This window comes from Poeciliopsis prolifica, unplaced genomic scaffold (genome assembly GCF_027474105.1).
Source record: "Poeciliopsis prolifica strain line A6 unplaced genomic scaffold, Auburn_PproV2 SCAFFOLD045, whole genome shotgun sequence".
In the NCBI taxonomy this organism is placed as follows: Eukaryota; Metazoa; Chordata; class Actinopteri; order Cyprinodontiformes; family Poeciliidae; genus Poeciliopsis; species Poeciliopsis prolifica.
The window spans coordinates 1,103,463-1,122,407 of NW_026562420.1; the positions used below are offsets into that span (position 1 = coordinate 1,103,463).

General features: G+C 38.9%; 1 protein-coding gene across 3 annotated transcripts; it reads right to left on the minus strand.

Annotated features, from left to right (window-relative positions):
- Positions 1-3,013: 3,013 nt before the first annotated feature.
- Positions 3,014-11,069, minus strand: LOC129376794 (anionic trypsin-2-like). 3 transcript variants are annotated; one of them, XM_055056368.1, is made up of 7 exons: positions 10,734-11,069; positions 7,335-7,509; positions 6,920-7,112; positions 6,649-6,837; positions 6,261-6,322; positions 6,017-6,155; positions 3,014-5,940 (listed from the first exon to the last, which is right to left on the minus strand). In XM_055056368.1, exons 2-7 carry the CDS (start codon positions 7,369-7,371, stop codon positions 5,784-5,786), a joined length of 777 nt encoding a protein of 258 aa, XP_054912343.1. In that variant the 5' UTR covers positions 7,372-7,509; positions 10,734-11,069; the 3' UTR covers positions 3,014-5,783. The 3 variants fall into 3 exon arrangements, 1 of the variants encoding a protein (XP_054912343.1); XR_008607822.1 differs by lacking the exons at positions 6,920-7,112; positions 7,335-7,509; positions 10,734-11,069 and adding an exon at positions 6,524-6,578 and having other exon boundaries at positions 3,014-3,339; positions 3,525-5,940; positions 6,034-6,155; positions 6,702-6,897; XR_008607821.1 differs by lacking the exons at positions 6,920-7,112; positions 7,335-7,509; positions 10,734-11,069 and adding an exon at positions 6,524-6,578 and having other exon boundaries at positions 6,034-6,155; positions 6,702-6,897.
- Between the last annotated feature and the right edge of the window lie 7,876 nt (positions 11,070-18,945).

Here is an 18,945-nt window from a genome sequence, read left to right on the forward strand (position 1 = left end):
ACAAAACAGTGCCGTATTGAGCAGATATGGTGACACAGGGTTTTAAGTTAAAGTGAAAGGAAAAATACTTCTGGAGCGTTTAAGAACTTCACACTGTTTCATTGTGGATGTGTCTGTGCATGAATCTTTATAGCTTTATTTAGAGATATGAAGTCAAAGTGTTCTCTGAACGTCAGTACCACTTGTGAAATCACTGACTGTTATTTTCACTCACATACAAATGAGTCAAAACACCATTTTGTGCAGGAAATATAAGCTTTTGTTCAACTTTTGAAACTGTAAATAAAGTGCCATTTTCTTAAAAAAAAAAAACATGCTTCCTTTTTTTTTTAGTTATTCTTAGTATTTTGTTTAAAATGGTTTGGTTTATCAGGAAGTAAATGACTAATAGATGTGCTCATGCTTCACAGTGAAAACATGAGGTACTTACTGTATTAGCAGAAATTTTTACCAAAGTTCCAACAAATACCAGAAAGGGAATTTCAGAAATCCTTGGGAGGACTTAACTGAAAGCAGAAGGTGCAGTGAGGGCATTCATTCCCAGAAACAGTTTTCTCCTCCCATTCCTGTACTTTTATATTCTGCTAAGAAAGAATGCTGTGCTGGAATGTGTGTGTGAGTGGGATGTGTGTGTGTGTGTGTGGTGTGTGTGTGTGTGTGTGTGTGTGTGTGCGAGCGTACGTGTTCTGAATGACCGTGCTTCTTAAGTCCTCATCTTGTTAACCACAGCTTAAATGAGGCTTGAGCAGAAACTAATTCACATATCAGGCTTTGAATCAACACATTATCTCAGGTCCTTTTAAACGGATCTATCATGCTTCTGTCCAAACACGGCTTTGCTGCTGCGGCACACTCAACACTTGAGAATCAAAGTGGAGGGGAGTCCCATTCTGCTAAATGGTGTGTGTCGCTATCTTTGGACGATTGCCTCTCTGGTGGGTGGGCTGTGGCTGGGTATTATGTTGTGGGGGGGCCGTTATCATTGACATCAGTCCTTGACTTCCCTGAAATCAGGGAGATTTAGGTCCTGGTTTAATGCTCGTAAAAATTGGCGTAAAAGTTAATTTGGGCAAACTTGGGTGTTCTCTTTCCATTATTTGTTTACTTTGAAGCTACACTTCCTGTTTGTGTCACTTGTAGGTAGTGTTGGGCAGTTATGATTACTCACTTAAACTTACTTGAGTAACTTTTAATAATCCAAAAATTCGTTTTTAGGATTATTTTTACAGAGCTGCATTTTTTTATGTTCACTTGAGTAACTTTATTATATCGCCACTTCAGCAGGTTCAAAAGATGTCTCTTAAAACTAGTTTTTGTTAGGAATAAATAATTGCTGTTTTCCCCTGTCTTTGAACTGCTTGCATGTATTTACATACACAGCTAAGGTTAAAAGAAATGACACACTAGGAATCGCCCTCTTTAGGGCATAGCTTAGAAACAGGCCTAAAGGAAATTGTTAGGTCCTGTTTTGCTGTGTTATTATGACAATAATTATGTGGTGAAATAATTACAATTTAATAAAAGGAAAAAAGGTGCATCTTTGCACCTTTCAGTCTTAAACCAACAAAACCTGACAAGGTGCAGAGTTGCGTGCTCAGAATGTAGGTGTTAGGATTCAGTTTTGTGTCAAGTGTGAGTGCTCTGTCTGTAGAGGATCTTTGTGGGATTGTCCCAGAAGGCTGTCACACCTGCAGCTCATTTCAGAAATTGGCTGCTGGATTTTTAATGGATGGTGGAGCAGTTTGTTGTTCGATGGTCCAACTTGTTGATCTGGAGGAGATTTGAGAATCAAACCTGGAATCCCATCCAGACAAAGATGGCATCTTCACTGTCCAATGATTGCTCCTCACCCGACTGGGCTCCGGACTCCACAGTCTGGCCGCTCTCCCCCCATTTCCACCTCAGAGCCTCCGTTGCACATACCTGGATTCACACCTCTCTGTCAGCGCCCAATCCACCTACGAGACTGTAAGCTAGCTTCTCCCTGCACTGATCCATCAGATCCCTTAACCCCAAATTCCTCTGCTTGTATCGGACTGCCAGGATTCCAGCCTTGTAAAAGTTCCTAGCTTAGGGTTTACCTGGGACTGAAGACATTTTCAACCCTGTTATTGTATTTTAAAAAAACAGATTTTTTTTAATCCCTTTGGGAATAAAGTGTCTAAAACTCAAATGGTTTCTGTTCTGACTTATTACTTTCCACTTGTTTATGAACTAGTTGGTTCCTCCAGGCCATATTAGCATGGAGTTACACATACACACATTAGGGTAAAGGAAATGACACTTTGGGCAGTGTTCTCTTTAGGGGGTAGCTTAGATAAAAACCTGTTGCCAAACTGTTGTTTGACAGTATTTTGCTGTGTTGTTCCATAAAGAAACATGGTGATGGACCAGAGCTGCTTTTTGGTCTTAATAGGTGATTATTTAAACTCGTTGACTCTTCTAGAACCTCATACATTATGAACGAAGCTGGAGAGGGAATCATCTTGAACAATATAATTTAACTCTTCCTCCACTGTTAGAAGACCAAATTCTATCGTATTAAAACAAACATGGATTAGATTTGCTTTTCAATATCCACTTTCGAAAGTCTTTCTAAAAACATCTTTAAAAAGTTGTATTGTCTCAAAATCTCAGTCACAAAATGCACAGGAATATTTATTTTGAATTTCTTTTCAAGAAATTACTTATAATTGTGAAAATTTTTCTAAAAACATGAATGAAGGTCCAATTGTAAAAACATGTATTGTCTCAAAATCTCAGTCACAAAAGATTTATTTTTGAATTTCTGTTTCAGGAAAAACTTTGTACATAACTATAAAAATAGCATCTTAAATATTTTGTGGGACTGAAATATCTTTAGAGACATCTTGATTTTAAACAGTTGTTGTAGTTCACCCATTTTCCCCTCTGAGCACCACCGAGGTCCATTTATCAATCCCTAGACCCAACTGAAACCCCAGGTTCATTACTTTGAGAAATGATGAGATTTGGTCAAATATGAAACAGACTTTAATGCAGGAAATCAATCAATCAATCAATCAATCAATCAATCATATTTATAAAGCACCCATCATACTAAAAGCAGCTCAAAGTGCTGTACAGATCAATACTAAGAAACCATACGCATGAAAAATGCACAAACTAAACAGAAATTATTCAATTCAGCAAATGCAGTTAAAATGATGGGCTTTGAGCCTGCTCTCAAAGACAGCAACATTTTCATTATCCCTCAAGTTCTCTGGCACACCGTCACACACAGTACTGGGAAGAAGCCTCACAAGTGTGTGTTCTGACTCTTGGACCTGTTAATAGTCCGGTGCCACATCAACTCAGTGCCTGCAGGGGTTCATAAGGTAAAAGCAGCTCTTCAAGGTATGATGGTTCAAGACAATTAAGACGTTTATAAACCAGTAAAAGAATCTTAAAATCAATCCTGAGATGTACTGGGATGTTATAAGTCACAAATAGAACAGATAAGAGTATAACATTGATCGTGCAGCGCTCAGCTCCACTCAGCTCACCTTAGGGCTGACTCCAAGTGAAGCAAATCTTATAGCACAAGTTCAGCTTTATTTTCTCCTCATACAACTTCCTCTCTAAGGTGTTGGTCTGCCCATAATGACGTGTTGCTGTTTGTATGTCACAGACCATGGAGGTGTTACCAAGGCCCAAGGTTGAATGTATCCACTGTCTAAGCTATCGTCCCTGCACACTTTCTCGAACCACGAATGATAGATGTCTTCATTTCATACGGAAACATTTTACTCGAAGTGTATCAGCTATCTGTGTTTTTCGTCCTTTCAAACTACCTCAAATTGGTTCCTGAACTGCACAGAGCTCTCCTGACATCTCTTCTGACCTAGTACATCAAACAACAGATTTGATTATAAAGATTAGCATTTAAACTCTTATAAAGCAGACATGAGCAGTTTCAATACCAAAATATCTGTTACACTCAATATTTTCTGATTAGTTTTCTACTTCTTTGGTTATAATGATATATACACTCTTAAGAATGGGATCTAATACAGCAAACTACTGATTAGACTCATTTAAATCAAATCATGATCATTATGTCTAGGAAAAAGTTCTACTGATTAAGTTATGTATTGATTCTAAACTGAGGCCTACTCAAAACAGTCATGATCCATCCAATATTTCAACATGCGCTAAAGTTAAACATCATTAAAACTAGCTTAATTAAACTAATATTTCCAACACTGTGAAACATGATTTGTAAACCATAAAAAGAACATTTGTGTGTAACTCCAGTTACTGGTAAATATGTGGTTAAATGCAATGACAAGTATGAAGAAATTATGAATATAACATAAAAGTACACACACAATTACAATTTCTACAAACATTAAATTTCTACACACAAACATTTTAACTACAACCTCAAATCTGATAATTACAAATTTATTACCTTCTCCCATCTCTACATGTGTTAAGAATGCATGAGTCGCCTGATGCACACAGACAAAACTGCATTTACAACTCAGATCCGGTTACCAGTGCACAAGGATTTTTGAGACTCATTTCAGCTTCAGGACAGACTCATATTTGTGCGCAGGTGGTGCGTTTAAATGCTGGTGGAAAGCTGGGTCATATGATTTTTGCTTGGAGTCCAATGTATTAATCTTCTGAATGTTTGTCACAGTGTTAATGGCTAAGTGGCAAAGATGTTATTTAGTTGGAAAACAGAATATTTCAGTACTTCTTTATAATACCCCAAAATTGTTTATAGATTGTGTATTGTGCATTTTTGAGCAATAAAGATGAGATTACATGGTTTAAAAAATTATCACTGTGTGGCGTAATGATTCGTTGGCTGGAACAAGTCATTCTGGAACGCCTTGTCTTGTGTCCCGGTGGTCTTCTCTCCGAAGTAAGTAGAATTTAAATGTGCAGGTTTTGCTCTCTGATTATAATGAGACATGGATTAATTCAGTGGCGGAGCTAGACTTTTTTTCAAGGGGTGGCCAAAGGGTGAGCAAGGCTTTATCAGAGGGGTCCATATACAAATGAACGAAAGGAAAAAATATGTGTTTCCTTTCGTTCAAAATTAATTAATAAAACTAGTGAGGTTATAATTCAAAGCTTTCATATGACATAGCCTACTTACATTTCAGTCATTATTAAACTTAATGGTTTTTCACATATTCTTACCACACATTTCAAGCAAGAGCTGGGAGATATAAAACATTAGAGGGCAGCATGTGCACTAAAACATATGTTAAAAGAATCAGTCTAAAACACGATCTATCAGCACTAGCATGGCTAATATAATAAATGAGGGACTACGCAGCGGTGCACAACCATTTTTCTTTTTAGAAATGTATGACAAGTGCCGCCTCTCGTTAGGAAGGTAACATTGGTTACCGCTGAGCGGTAACATGTTGTAAATACCTGCAAAACTCCTAGACGGTGTAACTCTAAAGCCACGGATGTGTTTTGGATCAAGAAGGACCCACGTCAGTTTAACCAATGAACAGCGTCGGGCATCGGGCTGCCTTCAGGGATAGTCGGAAATTACAGTTTTCCTGGCAAATCTTTGCCGATCTCATAAGTATTATATTTTAAAATGACCATTTCCAGTGGGGTGGCAGTAGGGGTGGCAAGGGCTCTGTTGGGGGTGGCAAGTGCCACCCTGGCCACCCCTTTGGCTCCGCCACTGGATTAATTATAAATAATTTCAGATTACGTTTTATATCTCTAGTAGTTGTCCAAATATCTGTTACTGGGAGATAATGTCTATATGAGCTCCTAGTCTCAGTTCATGGTTGTGTATTAACCCTAATTGTTTTCCTTATCCACAACATGTATTCACAAACATCCACGATTAAAGCTGGTGTCCGACATGCATGGTCTTCTCCAATTTCAGAAATCACACCATAAATTTTCGTTGTGTAGATCACTCCACCACCAGTCACCCTGTAGATAAATTTATATCAAAATATTTATTCATGTTGTAAAACAGAAAAGTCTTCTAATCACTGTAGAGAGATACTGAAGAGACAAACTTACAAGACATGAATCTTTGTTCGGTGCTTCAATGAAGAACACATGCCCATGTGGCGGCATGAAGTAAAGAGCAATAACTTTCATGTCGACACACTGAAGATGTGGTGGAACAGAAGCACTGAGTACTGGAGAGAAAAATGAGAATGACAAGTGTTCTTCACTTGACATTCATTCTTCATTCGTACAGATAGAAACAAAGATTTTATTCTCATAACTTCAATATTTCTCACATCGCCGATTACTGGGGCCGGTTGTCATTCCTCCCTCTCCTGCCAGCTGAACTGTAGCACCACTGAAGCACATTTAGGATAAATGCCAAATGTCATAGTAACGTTGGTAAAGATGACAATGTAGAAAATGAATCATTAGAAGGAACAATGAAAGAACAGAAAATAAATCCATAAAGGTTATCATAAACTGACAAAGGAGTATCAACCCCCAGTCCTCAGTGACGGTGTCCTGCATTCTTTCATGTGTCTCTGGTCCAACATACCTGAGCTAAACGCGTTCTGGTTCTGCATGTGGCCTGATTACCTGACCCAGATGTGCTGAAGCAGAGGCAGCAGGACCGGAGAAGTGGCAACAGAACATTTGAAGTCATGTCAAAGAAAGGCTTACATTTTAAGACGATTGTTGCATCTTGGTAGCCGAGCAGGATGGATATTTCTTACTGGTCTCTGAAGCTTCAGCAACATGATGTCAGGCTCCAGATGTCGTTGGTCAACATAAATCACAGGATTGTTTCGGATTATCTGTTTCACCTGTTGAGCAGTCCGTGGATGAACTCCTAACTTTACTATGTTAGTCCTGCAGAACAGGTTGGATTATAAGGTTGGATAAGAAAACTTGATCATCTGGAGATAAAACTGTCTCAATGGCTCTTTCCTACCACCCTTGGTCTGACTTCCAGCAGTGAGCTGCAGTCAGGATCCACTCAGGGTGGATCAGAGATCCTCCACACACACTCGTATGAGTACCATTGTCGCCCTCCAGCCGAACATGATAAAGATGCTCTTTGTCATCACAGTCATGACCTCCAATGATTCTCTTCTGTAGAGAAACATGTGAGTTCATTGAAGCACCTGAAGAAGAAAAAGGAGGACTTTACTCAGAAATTGGGTCCAAACATGGCTGCTGGAAGAGAAAAAGGATAAACAGTTACAGATTAAAAATCATCACAATTTATATACAATGAAGTTTATGTCTGACACAGAATCAGAGGGAAGTTTGAGAGTCACAGAGAGCAGCAGGCTCCCTTGAACCAGTAGGAAGCGTCTCCAGTTTTTCCAGTGTGTCCGACTCACCCAGCCCGAGCAGCAGCAGAACCTTCAGCAGAGCCATTGCTGGTCCAGCTTCCTGTGAATATCTGCAGTCCTGCAGCAGCTTCTAACCTCTGTTCACAATTTCCTGCTGGACAGGAAGCCACCAATCACAGGAGGAACACTGATCTGTCCTTGAACTGGAGTTGTAGCATAAGCACTGAAAAACCGGAATGACAGTTGACATTTTTGTTTTCATGTTATACATTAGCTGATTAGGCACAGCTCTATAGAACTGGGTTGACATAATTTGAGATTTGCTTTTCTTTTGTTTGTTATTAAATATTACTTTGTATCCTTAATTTGTGGTGCTACTAATTTGGTTGCATTTGTTTTTGTATAAGTCTCAGATTGCTCCTATAAGAATTCACATCTGCCTTTGCTCCTGAAAGTAGAATCATTTTATTTGTTGACGAGCTGTGAAAATGACCCTCTAAACAAAAAGAAAAGGGTTTGCTTCTTTTATTAGCAAATAGAACAATATTACATTGCTGGGTGGTGAAGAGCATTTGCATTTATTGTAAATGAAAAATTACAACAAAGAATTAAAAATTAAATTAAAACTCACAGAAATTCATCCAATTAAATAAAAACAATTCACATTTAAAAGGAATCTATGGTAAAGATTTCTTTACAAAAGATTGGTGGTGGTTACCAGGGTAACCATCGATGGTTTTGTAAAGAAAGCTTTACAATAGATTTACCACTGATGGTAACCACTGATGGTAACCACTGATGGTTACCACTGATGGTTACCGGTGATGGTAACCGCTGATGGTAACCACTGATGGTAACCACTGATGGTAACCAGTGATGGTAACCAGTGATGGTAACCACTGATGGTAACCACTGATGGTAACCGCTGATGGTTACCACTGATGGTTACCGCTGATAGTTACCACTGATGGTAACCGCTGATGGTAACCACTGATGGTAACCACTGATGGTAACCACTGATGGTAACCACTGATGGTAACCACTGATGGTAACCACTGATGGTAACCAGTGATGGTTACCACTGATGGTATCGCTGATGGTTACCGCTGATGGTAACCACTGATGGTAACCGCTGATAGTTACCACTGATGGTTACCACTAACTGTTACCACTGATAGTTACCACTGATGGTAACCACTGATGGTTACCACTGACTGATGATTACCACTGATGGTAACCACTGATGGTAACCGCTGATGGTTACCACTGATGGTTACCACTGATGGTTATCGCTGATGGTTACCACTGATGGTAACCACTGATGGTTACCACTGATGGTTACCGCTGATGGTAACCGCTGATGGTTACCGCTGATAGTTACCACTGATGGTTACCACTGATGGTTACCGCTGATGGTAACCGCTGATGGTTACCACTGATGGTTACCACTGATGGTTACCACTGATGGTAACCACTGATGGTTACCGCTGATGGTTACCACTGATGGTTATCACTGATGGTTACCACTGATGGTTACCGCTGATGGTAACCGCTGATGGTTACCACTGATGGTTACCACTGATGGTTACCACTGATGGTAACCACTGATGGTTACCACTGATGGTTACCACTGATGGTAACCACTAACTGTTACCACTGATGGTTACTGCTGATGGTTACCACTGATGGTTACCACTGATGGTTACCGCTGATGGTAACCACTGATAGTTACTGCTGATGGTAACCGCTGATGGTTACCACTGATGGTAACCACTGATGGTTACTGATGGTAACCACTGATGGTTACCGCTGATGGTTACCACTGATGGTTACCGCTGATGGTTACCACTGATGGTTATCACTGATGGTTACCACTGATGGTAACCACTGATGGTTACCGCTGATGGTAACCACTGATGGTTACCGCTGATGGTTACCACTGATGGGTAACCACTGATGGTTACTGCTGATGGTAACCACTGATGGTTACCACTGACTGATGGTAACCACTGATAGTTACTGCTGATGGTAACCGCTGATAGTTACCACTGATGGTTACCACTAACTGTTACCACTGATAGTTACCACTGATGGTAACCACTGATGGTTACCACTGATGGTAACCACTGATGGTTACCACTGATGGTAACCACTGATGGTTACCACTGATGGTAACCACTGATGGTAACCACTGATGGTAACCACTGATGGTTACCACTGATGGTTACCACTGATGGTAACCACTGATGGTTACCACTGATGGTAACCACTGATGGCTACCACTGATGGTAACCACTGATGGTTACCACTGATGGTTACCACTGATGGTAACCACTGATGGTTACCACTGATGGTAACCACTGATGGTTACTATCAGTGGTTACCGTTAGTGGTAACCACTGATGGTTACCACTGATGGTAACCACTGATGGTTACCACTGATGGTAACCACTGATGGTTACCACTGATGGTAACCACTGATGGTTACCGCTGATGGTTACCGATGATGGTTACCACTGATGGTTACCACTGATGGTTACCACTGATGGTAACCACTGATGATAACCACTGATGGTTACCGCTGATGGTTACCGATGATGGTTACCACTGATGGTTACCGCTGATGGTTACCACTGATGGTTATCACTGACGGTAACCACTGATGGTTACCACTGATGGTTACCACTGATGGTAACCACTGATGGTTACCACTGATGGTTACCGCTGATGATTACCAGTGACGTAACCACTGATGGTTATCACTGATGGTTACCACTGATGGTTACCACTGATGGTTACCACTGATGGTTACCAGTGACGTAACCACTGATGGTTATCACTGATGGTTACCAGTGATGGTAACCAGTGATGGTAACCACTGATGGTAACCACTGATGGTAACCAGTGATGGTAACCGCTGATGGTAACCAGTGATGGTAACCGCTGATGGTTACCGCTGATGGTAACCACTGATGGTAACCAATTAAAGAACATCAAGGGAAAACAGTACAAAAAAGTAATTTGTGCGTCTTTTTGTGTTTCTATTGTCTGGAAAACTATAAGTAGGATTTTAACAACACCCAAAACAGCAACCGGCGACTCATAACATTGGCAAGCAACTTTAAAAAAAACAAAAAGCCCAAAGCCGCTTATAATAATCGGACGTTTGGAGCCGAACTCAAAATGCGCATCTCCCTCCACTGTTCATGTTTCTGCCGCAGAGAGGAAGTCAAATTGAATTACAAAAGAAAATAGTAACACAAAGTGATTTTGATGAGTCACTGTAGTCTGACTACTGGGTTTGAAAAGCAATGCGTTAGATTACTAGTTACTGAATCAGTGGTTAAAAGTCAGTACTGACATCACTGCACACAGGTTTGTCTTTTACCTTCGTGAACATGAACTCTGCCTCCCACCACAAACCCTCTGTTCTCAGCGTCCACTAACCGTTTGACCATTTCTGAGGAGGGGGACCTGAAAGTTGATCTCCACTCTGATTGCTGATGAAATGAAGCCACTCGTGCTGCAGCGGCTTCATTGGCCGGATTCGGCCCGCGAGCCTTGACTTTGACATATGTGCTGCAGAAGATGTAAAACCAACAGGAAACAGAAAAATGAAATCCCACGTGAAAAAGTTCCGTCTGTCCTTCCATCCATCTGTCCGTCCATCCTTCGATCCTCCCATCCGGTCGTCCTTCCATCCAGCCGTCCGTCTGTCCTTCCATCCCTCCGTCCTTCGATCCTCCTATCTGTCCATCCATCCAGTCGTCCGTCCATCCATCCATCCGTTCTCTGTGGAGAACCCCCCACAGGGCTTCCTGAAGGACATGGTCGAACTCCTTCTTCAAGTCCACAGAACACATGTGGACCAGGTGGGCGAACTCCCATGCACCCTCCAGACCCTGCTGGGGGTGTAGAGCTGGTCCAGTGTTCCTCGACCAGGAAGAAAACCAAACTGCTCTTCCACAATCCGAGGTTCCACTATCAGACGGACCCTCCTCTCCAAAACTCTTCCATCGTTCAACCCAGACCTGCTCTCTGGAAGAGACCCCAACACCAACAATGCTTCAGAGAGTCGGGCATGTTTCTTCTCAAGATGTTGCCCCTGAATTTGTTTTTTGTTGAGATGGCAGATTACGAGCATTATTAAAATATCCACGACGGGACCCAATATCCCAAAGTTCCCGACTCCCACATTGTTCGAAAAACACGCCCGACTCTCTGACACATTGTCGGTGTGGTCTCTTCTGGCTTCGTCTCTTCTTTTTCCTCTGTGGTCTGGATCTCCTGTAATTTCTTTTTATATTTAATTCTGTCTAGTTTAATTTTTAGAGTCACAATTTCCTCGTTTAGTTCTTTGTTCTCTGACTCCATCCAAACACGATCTCTGGCATGCTCCACTGATGAACTTTGTGCATGTCTCCTAATTGATATATTTGTTTGTTGAATTTGTTGACTTGTCCTATAATATCTTGAAACTCATTTTTCAAACATTTAATAGTGGCTCTTGCCTCCAGCAATTCTTTATTCAGGTCCTTGATCTGATTTTCATTTTGCTCTTTTAAATCAAAAAGCATTTTTGTTTTGTTCTTTGATGTACCTTAAATTGCTGTCAGTGCTGCTGGACATACGTTCAATTTTGCTCCTCAGTTTTGTCCACCGTGATTTTGAGCCGCTGGTTCTCCTCTTCCAAAACTTGCACTTTCGTAAATAAATTGTTTTGTGCCATCGTTGATGTGTTTATCAAACTTTCTGAAACAGCAAATGAATCTCTCTGTGGAATCTTGGAATATAGAGACAGTCACCAATGATGTCACAGAGAGGATGAGTGACATCACAGTTTTACGTCAAAGCCACAAGAAGTCTGTTGTGTGCGAGGGGGGAGGAGCGGGGGAAGATGTTTCTTTTTTTACTTTATTTGCAGGCACACTGTATAACACCAGAGTGAAACATTTATTATGCCTCAAGAAAAACAAATACAGATAAACAGTGTTCAAGAAAAAGCTAAACTAAGCTAATTCAAAGCATTACAGATTTCAATTGTTTTAATAGCTACTTTTTGTAACTTTATTGTAAAATACAACATGGCATGGCTTTCCCTACCTGGAACAATGAGTATGATATTTAGCTCGTGACAATAAAGGATTTATGAGAAACTAAAAAAAATAACCTGCAGCAGCATCATTCTCTAATACTTCCTGCCATTTTCTTTGTTATTTCTGCCAGTAGTAACATCCAGTTGTTGATCACATGACACGTGATGTGAAAAATGTGTTTCTGTTGTAGTTTTGTGAAATACACTAATTCTAGTTAGAAAACCAATTTATACAGTTAGAAAACCAACTCAACCTAATGAAAAAAATTAATAAAAAAAAAACATGTTTTTTTTCAAAAAGGTGTGTTTCCATTAGGTAAATTTATTGTTGTAATTCCAACTTGCACAATAATATGATCAATGGAAACATACCTGTATATTATTTACAATAGCAATAGCAGGAGATAATCAGTCAGTATGATTTTTATGCTATCTGAACCTGTTTATCACTCTAACCAGAAATGTTTCCTTGAACAACCTTCTACTTTCATTTTCTTGTGTAAGTAATTATTGACTTCCATCAAAATAACTTCCCAACACAAAGATGATGGTTTAAAAATTTAGAAAAAACATTTACACATGAGGCAATAACATTTTTGAGACTGGAGTTCACTTTGGTTTTGGCTATTCTCAGACTGGCTGTTAGCTTTAGCCTCTGGGATCAACTAATCAGGATTTATACAAAGTGAGGAGACATAAACTTTACTGTCTAAAGAGCCACCTCAAATTTAGGGTCTGAATTGTGGAATAGACTATATTTGTTACCCGACTGGTAAACATTCACTATTCAATTTCAAAACATCAGCTGCTTCCGGGGTCCTGCAGGCCATAAAGGCCCGATAGGACTCCTTCTTCAGCCTGACACCGAAGGTGTCCACGGCCACAGCTCTGATAAGCCGCCTCGAGGCGCAGAACATGGTCCATTCAGACTCACAACACATTTGGGCCTGCCAGGTCTGACTGGCATCCTCCCCCACTACTGGAGCCAACTCACCACCAGGTAGTGGTCAGTGGACGGCTCTGGACCTCTCTTCACCTGAGTGTCCAAGACATACGGCCGCGGATATGATGAAACGATGACAAAGTCGATCATCGAACAGCGGCCTCAGGTGTCCTGGTGCCGAGTGCACATATGGAAACCCTTATGCCTGAACATGGTGTTTGTTATGGACGATCTGAGACGAGCACAGAAGTCCAACAACAGAACAGCACTCAAGTTCAGATCGGAGGGAGCGTTCCTCCCAACCTTGACCCTCCACGTCTCACTGTCATTGCCCACTTTAGCGTTGAAAATAAGTCTATAAATCTAATTGAGATAAAGCAATTAGGACAGAAACAAAAAAATCGGATTAATCGATTTTTTACATAATCTTTAACTATTTAAGTAATCAATTAATTCTTAAGTGGAGTATACAGACTCAAAATAAGTCTGTAATTCAGCCAAAACTTTACAAAAATACATAAATTTTACATTTAATCTAAACAATTTTAGCCTCACCTGGTTCAAATTCTGTTAAAATATTCTACTAAATATCTTTTTATACCCCATTACTAATTGATAAATTCAAAATTAATCAACAAAATAAGTTTGAGTTTTTGATATGTTGATGTTGGAAGCATTTTTTATCTGCAGCTGTATCTTATGCTGCAAATAAGAATGCTTTGTTTTTACATTTTAGGCAATAAAATGTTTATTTTCTTCATTAAAAAATGGCATAATTGTTTATTTGCATCTTTTAATGTATTTCTAATATAATATACAAAAGTCTGAAATTATTGAAGGCACAATCTGTAGAATTTATCTGAATAATTGACAGAAAATTGGATCAAAAAGTTATTGTCTCCTGGTATAAACTCAGTTTTTCTATTTTTTGTTATTTTTTTGCACTGATGTCTTCCATCCTCTGCTGGAAGCTTTCTTACCTGGTGTCCTGCAGTCTACAGGTGAGGCGCCAGGTGCAGTCCTAGTTCCTGCTCTCGCCTGTCCACTGCTGTCAACACACCAACAATCTCCAGTGGGTCCATGGCACTGGAACGAACACACAAGAGGAATGACATTAATGAACACATAGTACGAATGAATGAAGAAACAGATGCAAAAGGAAAGTCTAGTTACCTGTTGAGGTAGGAACTGCCCCTGTGCGTCACAGCGAGGGACAAACACTGGAGCTACAAGGTGACGCTCCTGAAGCCTGGCCGGTGCGCTGTCTCTCTATTCCTCACATGCAGTTTTAGGATCATCTGATCCAAAAAGAAGAAGAAAAAGAGCCAGAAATGAAGCCATTTTACAACGTATGGCATGGGATTGATTAACAGAAATCAATTTTCTTCCATAATTCAACGTGACATTAATTTATTCCCTTCAAAACTGCAGTTTGTGACTTTTAGATTTGTTTTACATGTGTTTTAAACTGTCACCATGTTGTGATAGTTTGGTATGAGACAGATTAGCATGGCTAACGATAATGGCATCAGCATGACAAAGAATGATGACATTAGCATGGCTGTTGATGACGGCATTAGCATGGGTAACAATGACAGAATTAGCTAACAATGATGGTGGGTAAATAGTTCTCCTATAATTGTTGGTTCTCCACCATTAACCCAATTAGCAACAAGTTCATGAGATTGATTGACAGCGCCTAGCTTTTACAGTTTCTCCTGATTGCGTTGATGCATTTGTGAATACAGCGGGCTGAACAACAGCATCACTCAAGGCTCAAACCGTACCACAACATTTCAAATACTAAATAAAAGCAAATATTACTGTCAATCTGCCTTAAAATAAACATGACATGTTCCAATCAACCATTACACAATAAACAACAAAATCCAAAACTTCACCTTCAGTGAAGCCCAGAGGTTTTCAAAGTGTGGGCGAGCTAGCCTACATGTTAGTGTATGTGCTAGCCTCTATGCTAGTCTCCATACTAACCTTTATGCTAGCCTCTATACTGTTCTACATGCAAGTTTCTGTGCTAACTTATGTTTGCACAACATATGGCATGGGATTACTATGTATGAAAGTCTAGAGTTAGTTAGTGATTACTAACTAACTTACTCCATGTTAATCTTTATGCTAGTGTCCGTGCTAGCCTCTGTGCTAGCTTCCATACTGGCATCAGACTCATTGATGTTGGCTACATGCAAAATCTGTCTATACAGGTTGTGTCAAATTGTCCTTGAAATTTGACACAATCTGTCAAATTTCAAGGACAGGTTGTTTCTGTTTGGTTGCCATAAACGATGAAGTTTGGACTGCTTGATTTCTGTGTTTCTCGAAAGTGTGAGAGAAAACGTCAAGATATTTTTAACTTGAAGATTTAAAGAGAAAAAAAAATCCAATGTTGCCATTTCATTTTGTAACAAGGTTAGGATTTACTGTGGTTCTTAAAAACCTTTTTATTTATATTTAAATGTTTACATTACATCAATTTATTCCAACTGACTATGATGGACAGAGTGATTTTAAAATCACTTTTACCACACGTCATGACATGTGTGGTAAAAGTGTGGACCCAAATGCAGCAGAAGTAAAATTTTTGCTGTAGATTAAAAAAATAAAACTTACAAAAAAACAAACAAAAATAATAAAGCTCTTCAACCAGAGATATGAAGAGAACATCAGGGAGAAAGGACGAGGAGCAGTGTGGTGGGGTAAAAACTCAAACTGGCCAGCAACAGTCTGTGATTTGACTATTTAGAGACGTGGTTATATTCATCTGCTACTTAAAAAAAAACACTTGGTTTATGTTCCTAAAAGTCAGTTTGGTGTAAAAGTGGAGCTAATGTACTAACAAATATCACGTTAAGGACAAACATAAAAAAAAAAAAAAAAATAGAAAAAGATCCTGCTTCTACATTTGAAAAAAAAAAAGACTAATGGAACTAAAATGTTCTTCGTAAAAGAAACTATCAATATTGTAACTTTATAGACCAAAAATGTTACAAGAAATTCATAAGGAACACTCTGTTATGGACAAAAGGATTCTTTGTCTTCTCTGTTTTATCTGCTCACACGCACACAACTGCATGCTGACATAACCATAAGACTGGTGACAGTCACACATCAACAAAAACTGATTAAGGCAGACCAACACCTTAGAGAGGAAGTTGTATGAGGAGAAAATAAAGCTGAACTTGTGCTACAAGATTTGCTTCACTTGGAGTCAGCCCTAAGGTGAGCTGAGTGGAGCTGAGCGCTGCACGATCAATGTTATACTCTATCTGTTCTATTTGTGTGACTTACTATTTGATAATAATCTGCATTAAAGTCTGTTTCAGATTTAACCAAATTTTATTATTTCTTACACTGGGGTTTTAATTTATTCCTAGCAGCCCCACTGATGGGGTGGCACAGACACCACCCCATCAAAATCATTAAATGTGATACATGTGGATCCTAAGCTAAAATATGGCCGATTGTTCTTTCAAGCCATCGCATTGTCCCGTGGTCCCACATACAGAACACCATGTCTCCAGTAATGGCCAGCAGCCTTCAGTGTTGTAAAACCCCGGACACATCCCACATGGGTAAGCTAATGTGATATTAACGCCACCTAGGTTATTATCACATTGAAGTAATTAAACGTGATAAAAACATGGCTGAAACCAACGAGTAAAAACATGCCAAATTCAATATGATTCTCAAATAAAGTCTAACAAACATGATAAAACTATTTCTAATTTAAAGGAAAAGAGAAAATGGAGAAGTAAAGTAGCACCTGTGGAGTAAAACGTTGTAAAGAGGAAATTCTGTCAGTATAGCAAAATAAAATTGAAGATATTATGTGAGATTAATTCATAACAAACGTAGGCTCACGTTAGAATATTGTGGGAACATTTGTGTATTTGAGTAACTCACTTTGAAAAGTGAAAAGTAAAATGAAGCTTTTGATCTGTGTGCATGTGTCACAGATAAACTCTCAGGTCATTCTGCCAAAATCAAAATCATCTGAATTATTTACGGCTCAGAGGGTTACAGAGGTGAGATCAAATGGGGAGGTAATTTACTCAGATTCAGCAGCTGTTTAAAGGTCCCATAAGCTACAACTCAAACAGTTGTCAATAAAAAAAGGGAAAAAGAGTAAAAGCTTTGGCTGAAATTTTCAGGTCAAACTGTGAAAAAAACAACAAATATAAAAAAACCCTAAAATCAGTGCTCACATTGTCCACCAGGTAGCCGTAAATAAGGTATTTTATGCACTGCAGGGCTAATTTATACTCAAGTGGTACTGTCCTCAGCCTACATGACTGTAACACTTACACTCAAAAAGTCAACTATCCTTACTTGTTGAGTCAGAGGGGAATGGCGCCCTCCAGAGTTGAGCAAAGTGTTTATCACTAGGATTTTTGTAGTTGGTAAAGTAACAGTGTGCAAAGCTGATTGTTAGGTATTCATCAGCTTCAGGGTTTTAGTCCATTTACTGTTTTCATTTATACAAAAAAGATTGATATAGCATAATGAACAGTAATAATTGACATTTGCAGCCCGTTACAGCTTTAGTGTAAAACAAGTAACCACCAGACTTTAGATACAAGTTGTATAAGTGGATAAATCTGTAATGGTGCATGAGTATATCAGTTTGCATTTATCAAATGAGTATCATTTGATAAAATGATCAGTCTCAAATACTTAGAATTCTAAAAAAATTTAATTATCTTTTACAGGGAGCCTATATTATCTTAATATATCAAAAAGATGTATTAAGAATCAAAATAGAAACTCTTAAATTTGTTCATTGAATGATTATATAGCATCAAGTCATTAAAAATCATTAATAACTACTGTCTAACTAATAAATCCAAATGAAAATAAGTGGTGACATAAAACAAACTTAAAATCTAATGATTCAAAGGGAATTCTCAAAATGCTGGAGAAAATAGTATTAAGTTTAAAGAGCATTTAAGTTTAATAAAATCATTTAAGCATGTTATAACAGCTGTGTAAGGATTGGATTTTGGACCATATCCAGGATGGAGTCTGCTTAATCAAAATATTATTTGGTTCACATGATGACATGTGAAGTCTATTTCATTAGTCAAAATGGTAAAGTGCTTATGTATGAGCATGAATGAAATTTGTTCAAGCTCAATTTTGTGATTTCCTTGGCTCCACAAAAGAGTTCTTACAATTTTTGTCCCCAAACTGATTTTTTTAAGATGAAGTGAATGCTCACACTTTGTGTGATAGAAAGTATGTTTACAGTCATCAGAACATACTTTCTATCCTTGATGGAAAATAACACTATAACCTGACTCAGAGTCCTGTCTTTCATGACTGTGCTGAAAGTAATACACAAATGATTAGGATGGAATGAAGATCCACCTCATTCCGAAATAATTTAAAACATAAAATTACATTTATTTAAAAATATATTATTGATGATTCTGAATCTTAAGTTGGAACATAATTGCTATATTGGATTTATTTGTATTTCATTTAGCTTCAAGTGGATAAGGATTAGATTTTGCCATAGATCTAACCTAGATGGCGTTATGCACCTTGACCTGATATTGTTGTGCTCCACTTTAAATAAGGAGAAGAAGAAGAGCCTCGCGGTC

What these genes read in the sequence shown, in the direction of transcription:
- LOC129376794 (XM_055056368.1), bottom strand. Translation starts at nt 7,371, where the DNA reads ATGGCTCTGCTGAAGGTTCTGCTGCTGCTCGGGCTGG. An exon ending in TGGAAGTCAGACCAAGGGTG is followed by an intron (nt 6,838 to 6,919) that starts GTAGGAAAGAGC and finishes CCTGTTCTGCAG; the next exon opens with GACTAACATAGTAAAGTTAG. An exon ending in CGGCCCCAGTAATCGGCGAT is followed by an intron (nt 6,156 to 6,260) that starts GTGAGAAATATT and finishes TTTTCTCTCCAG; the next exon opens with TACTCAGTGCTTCTGTTCCA.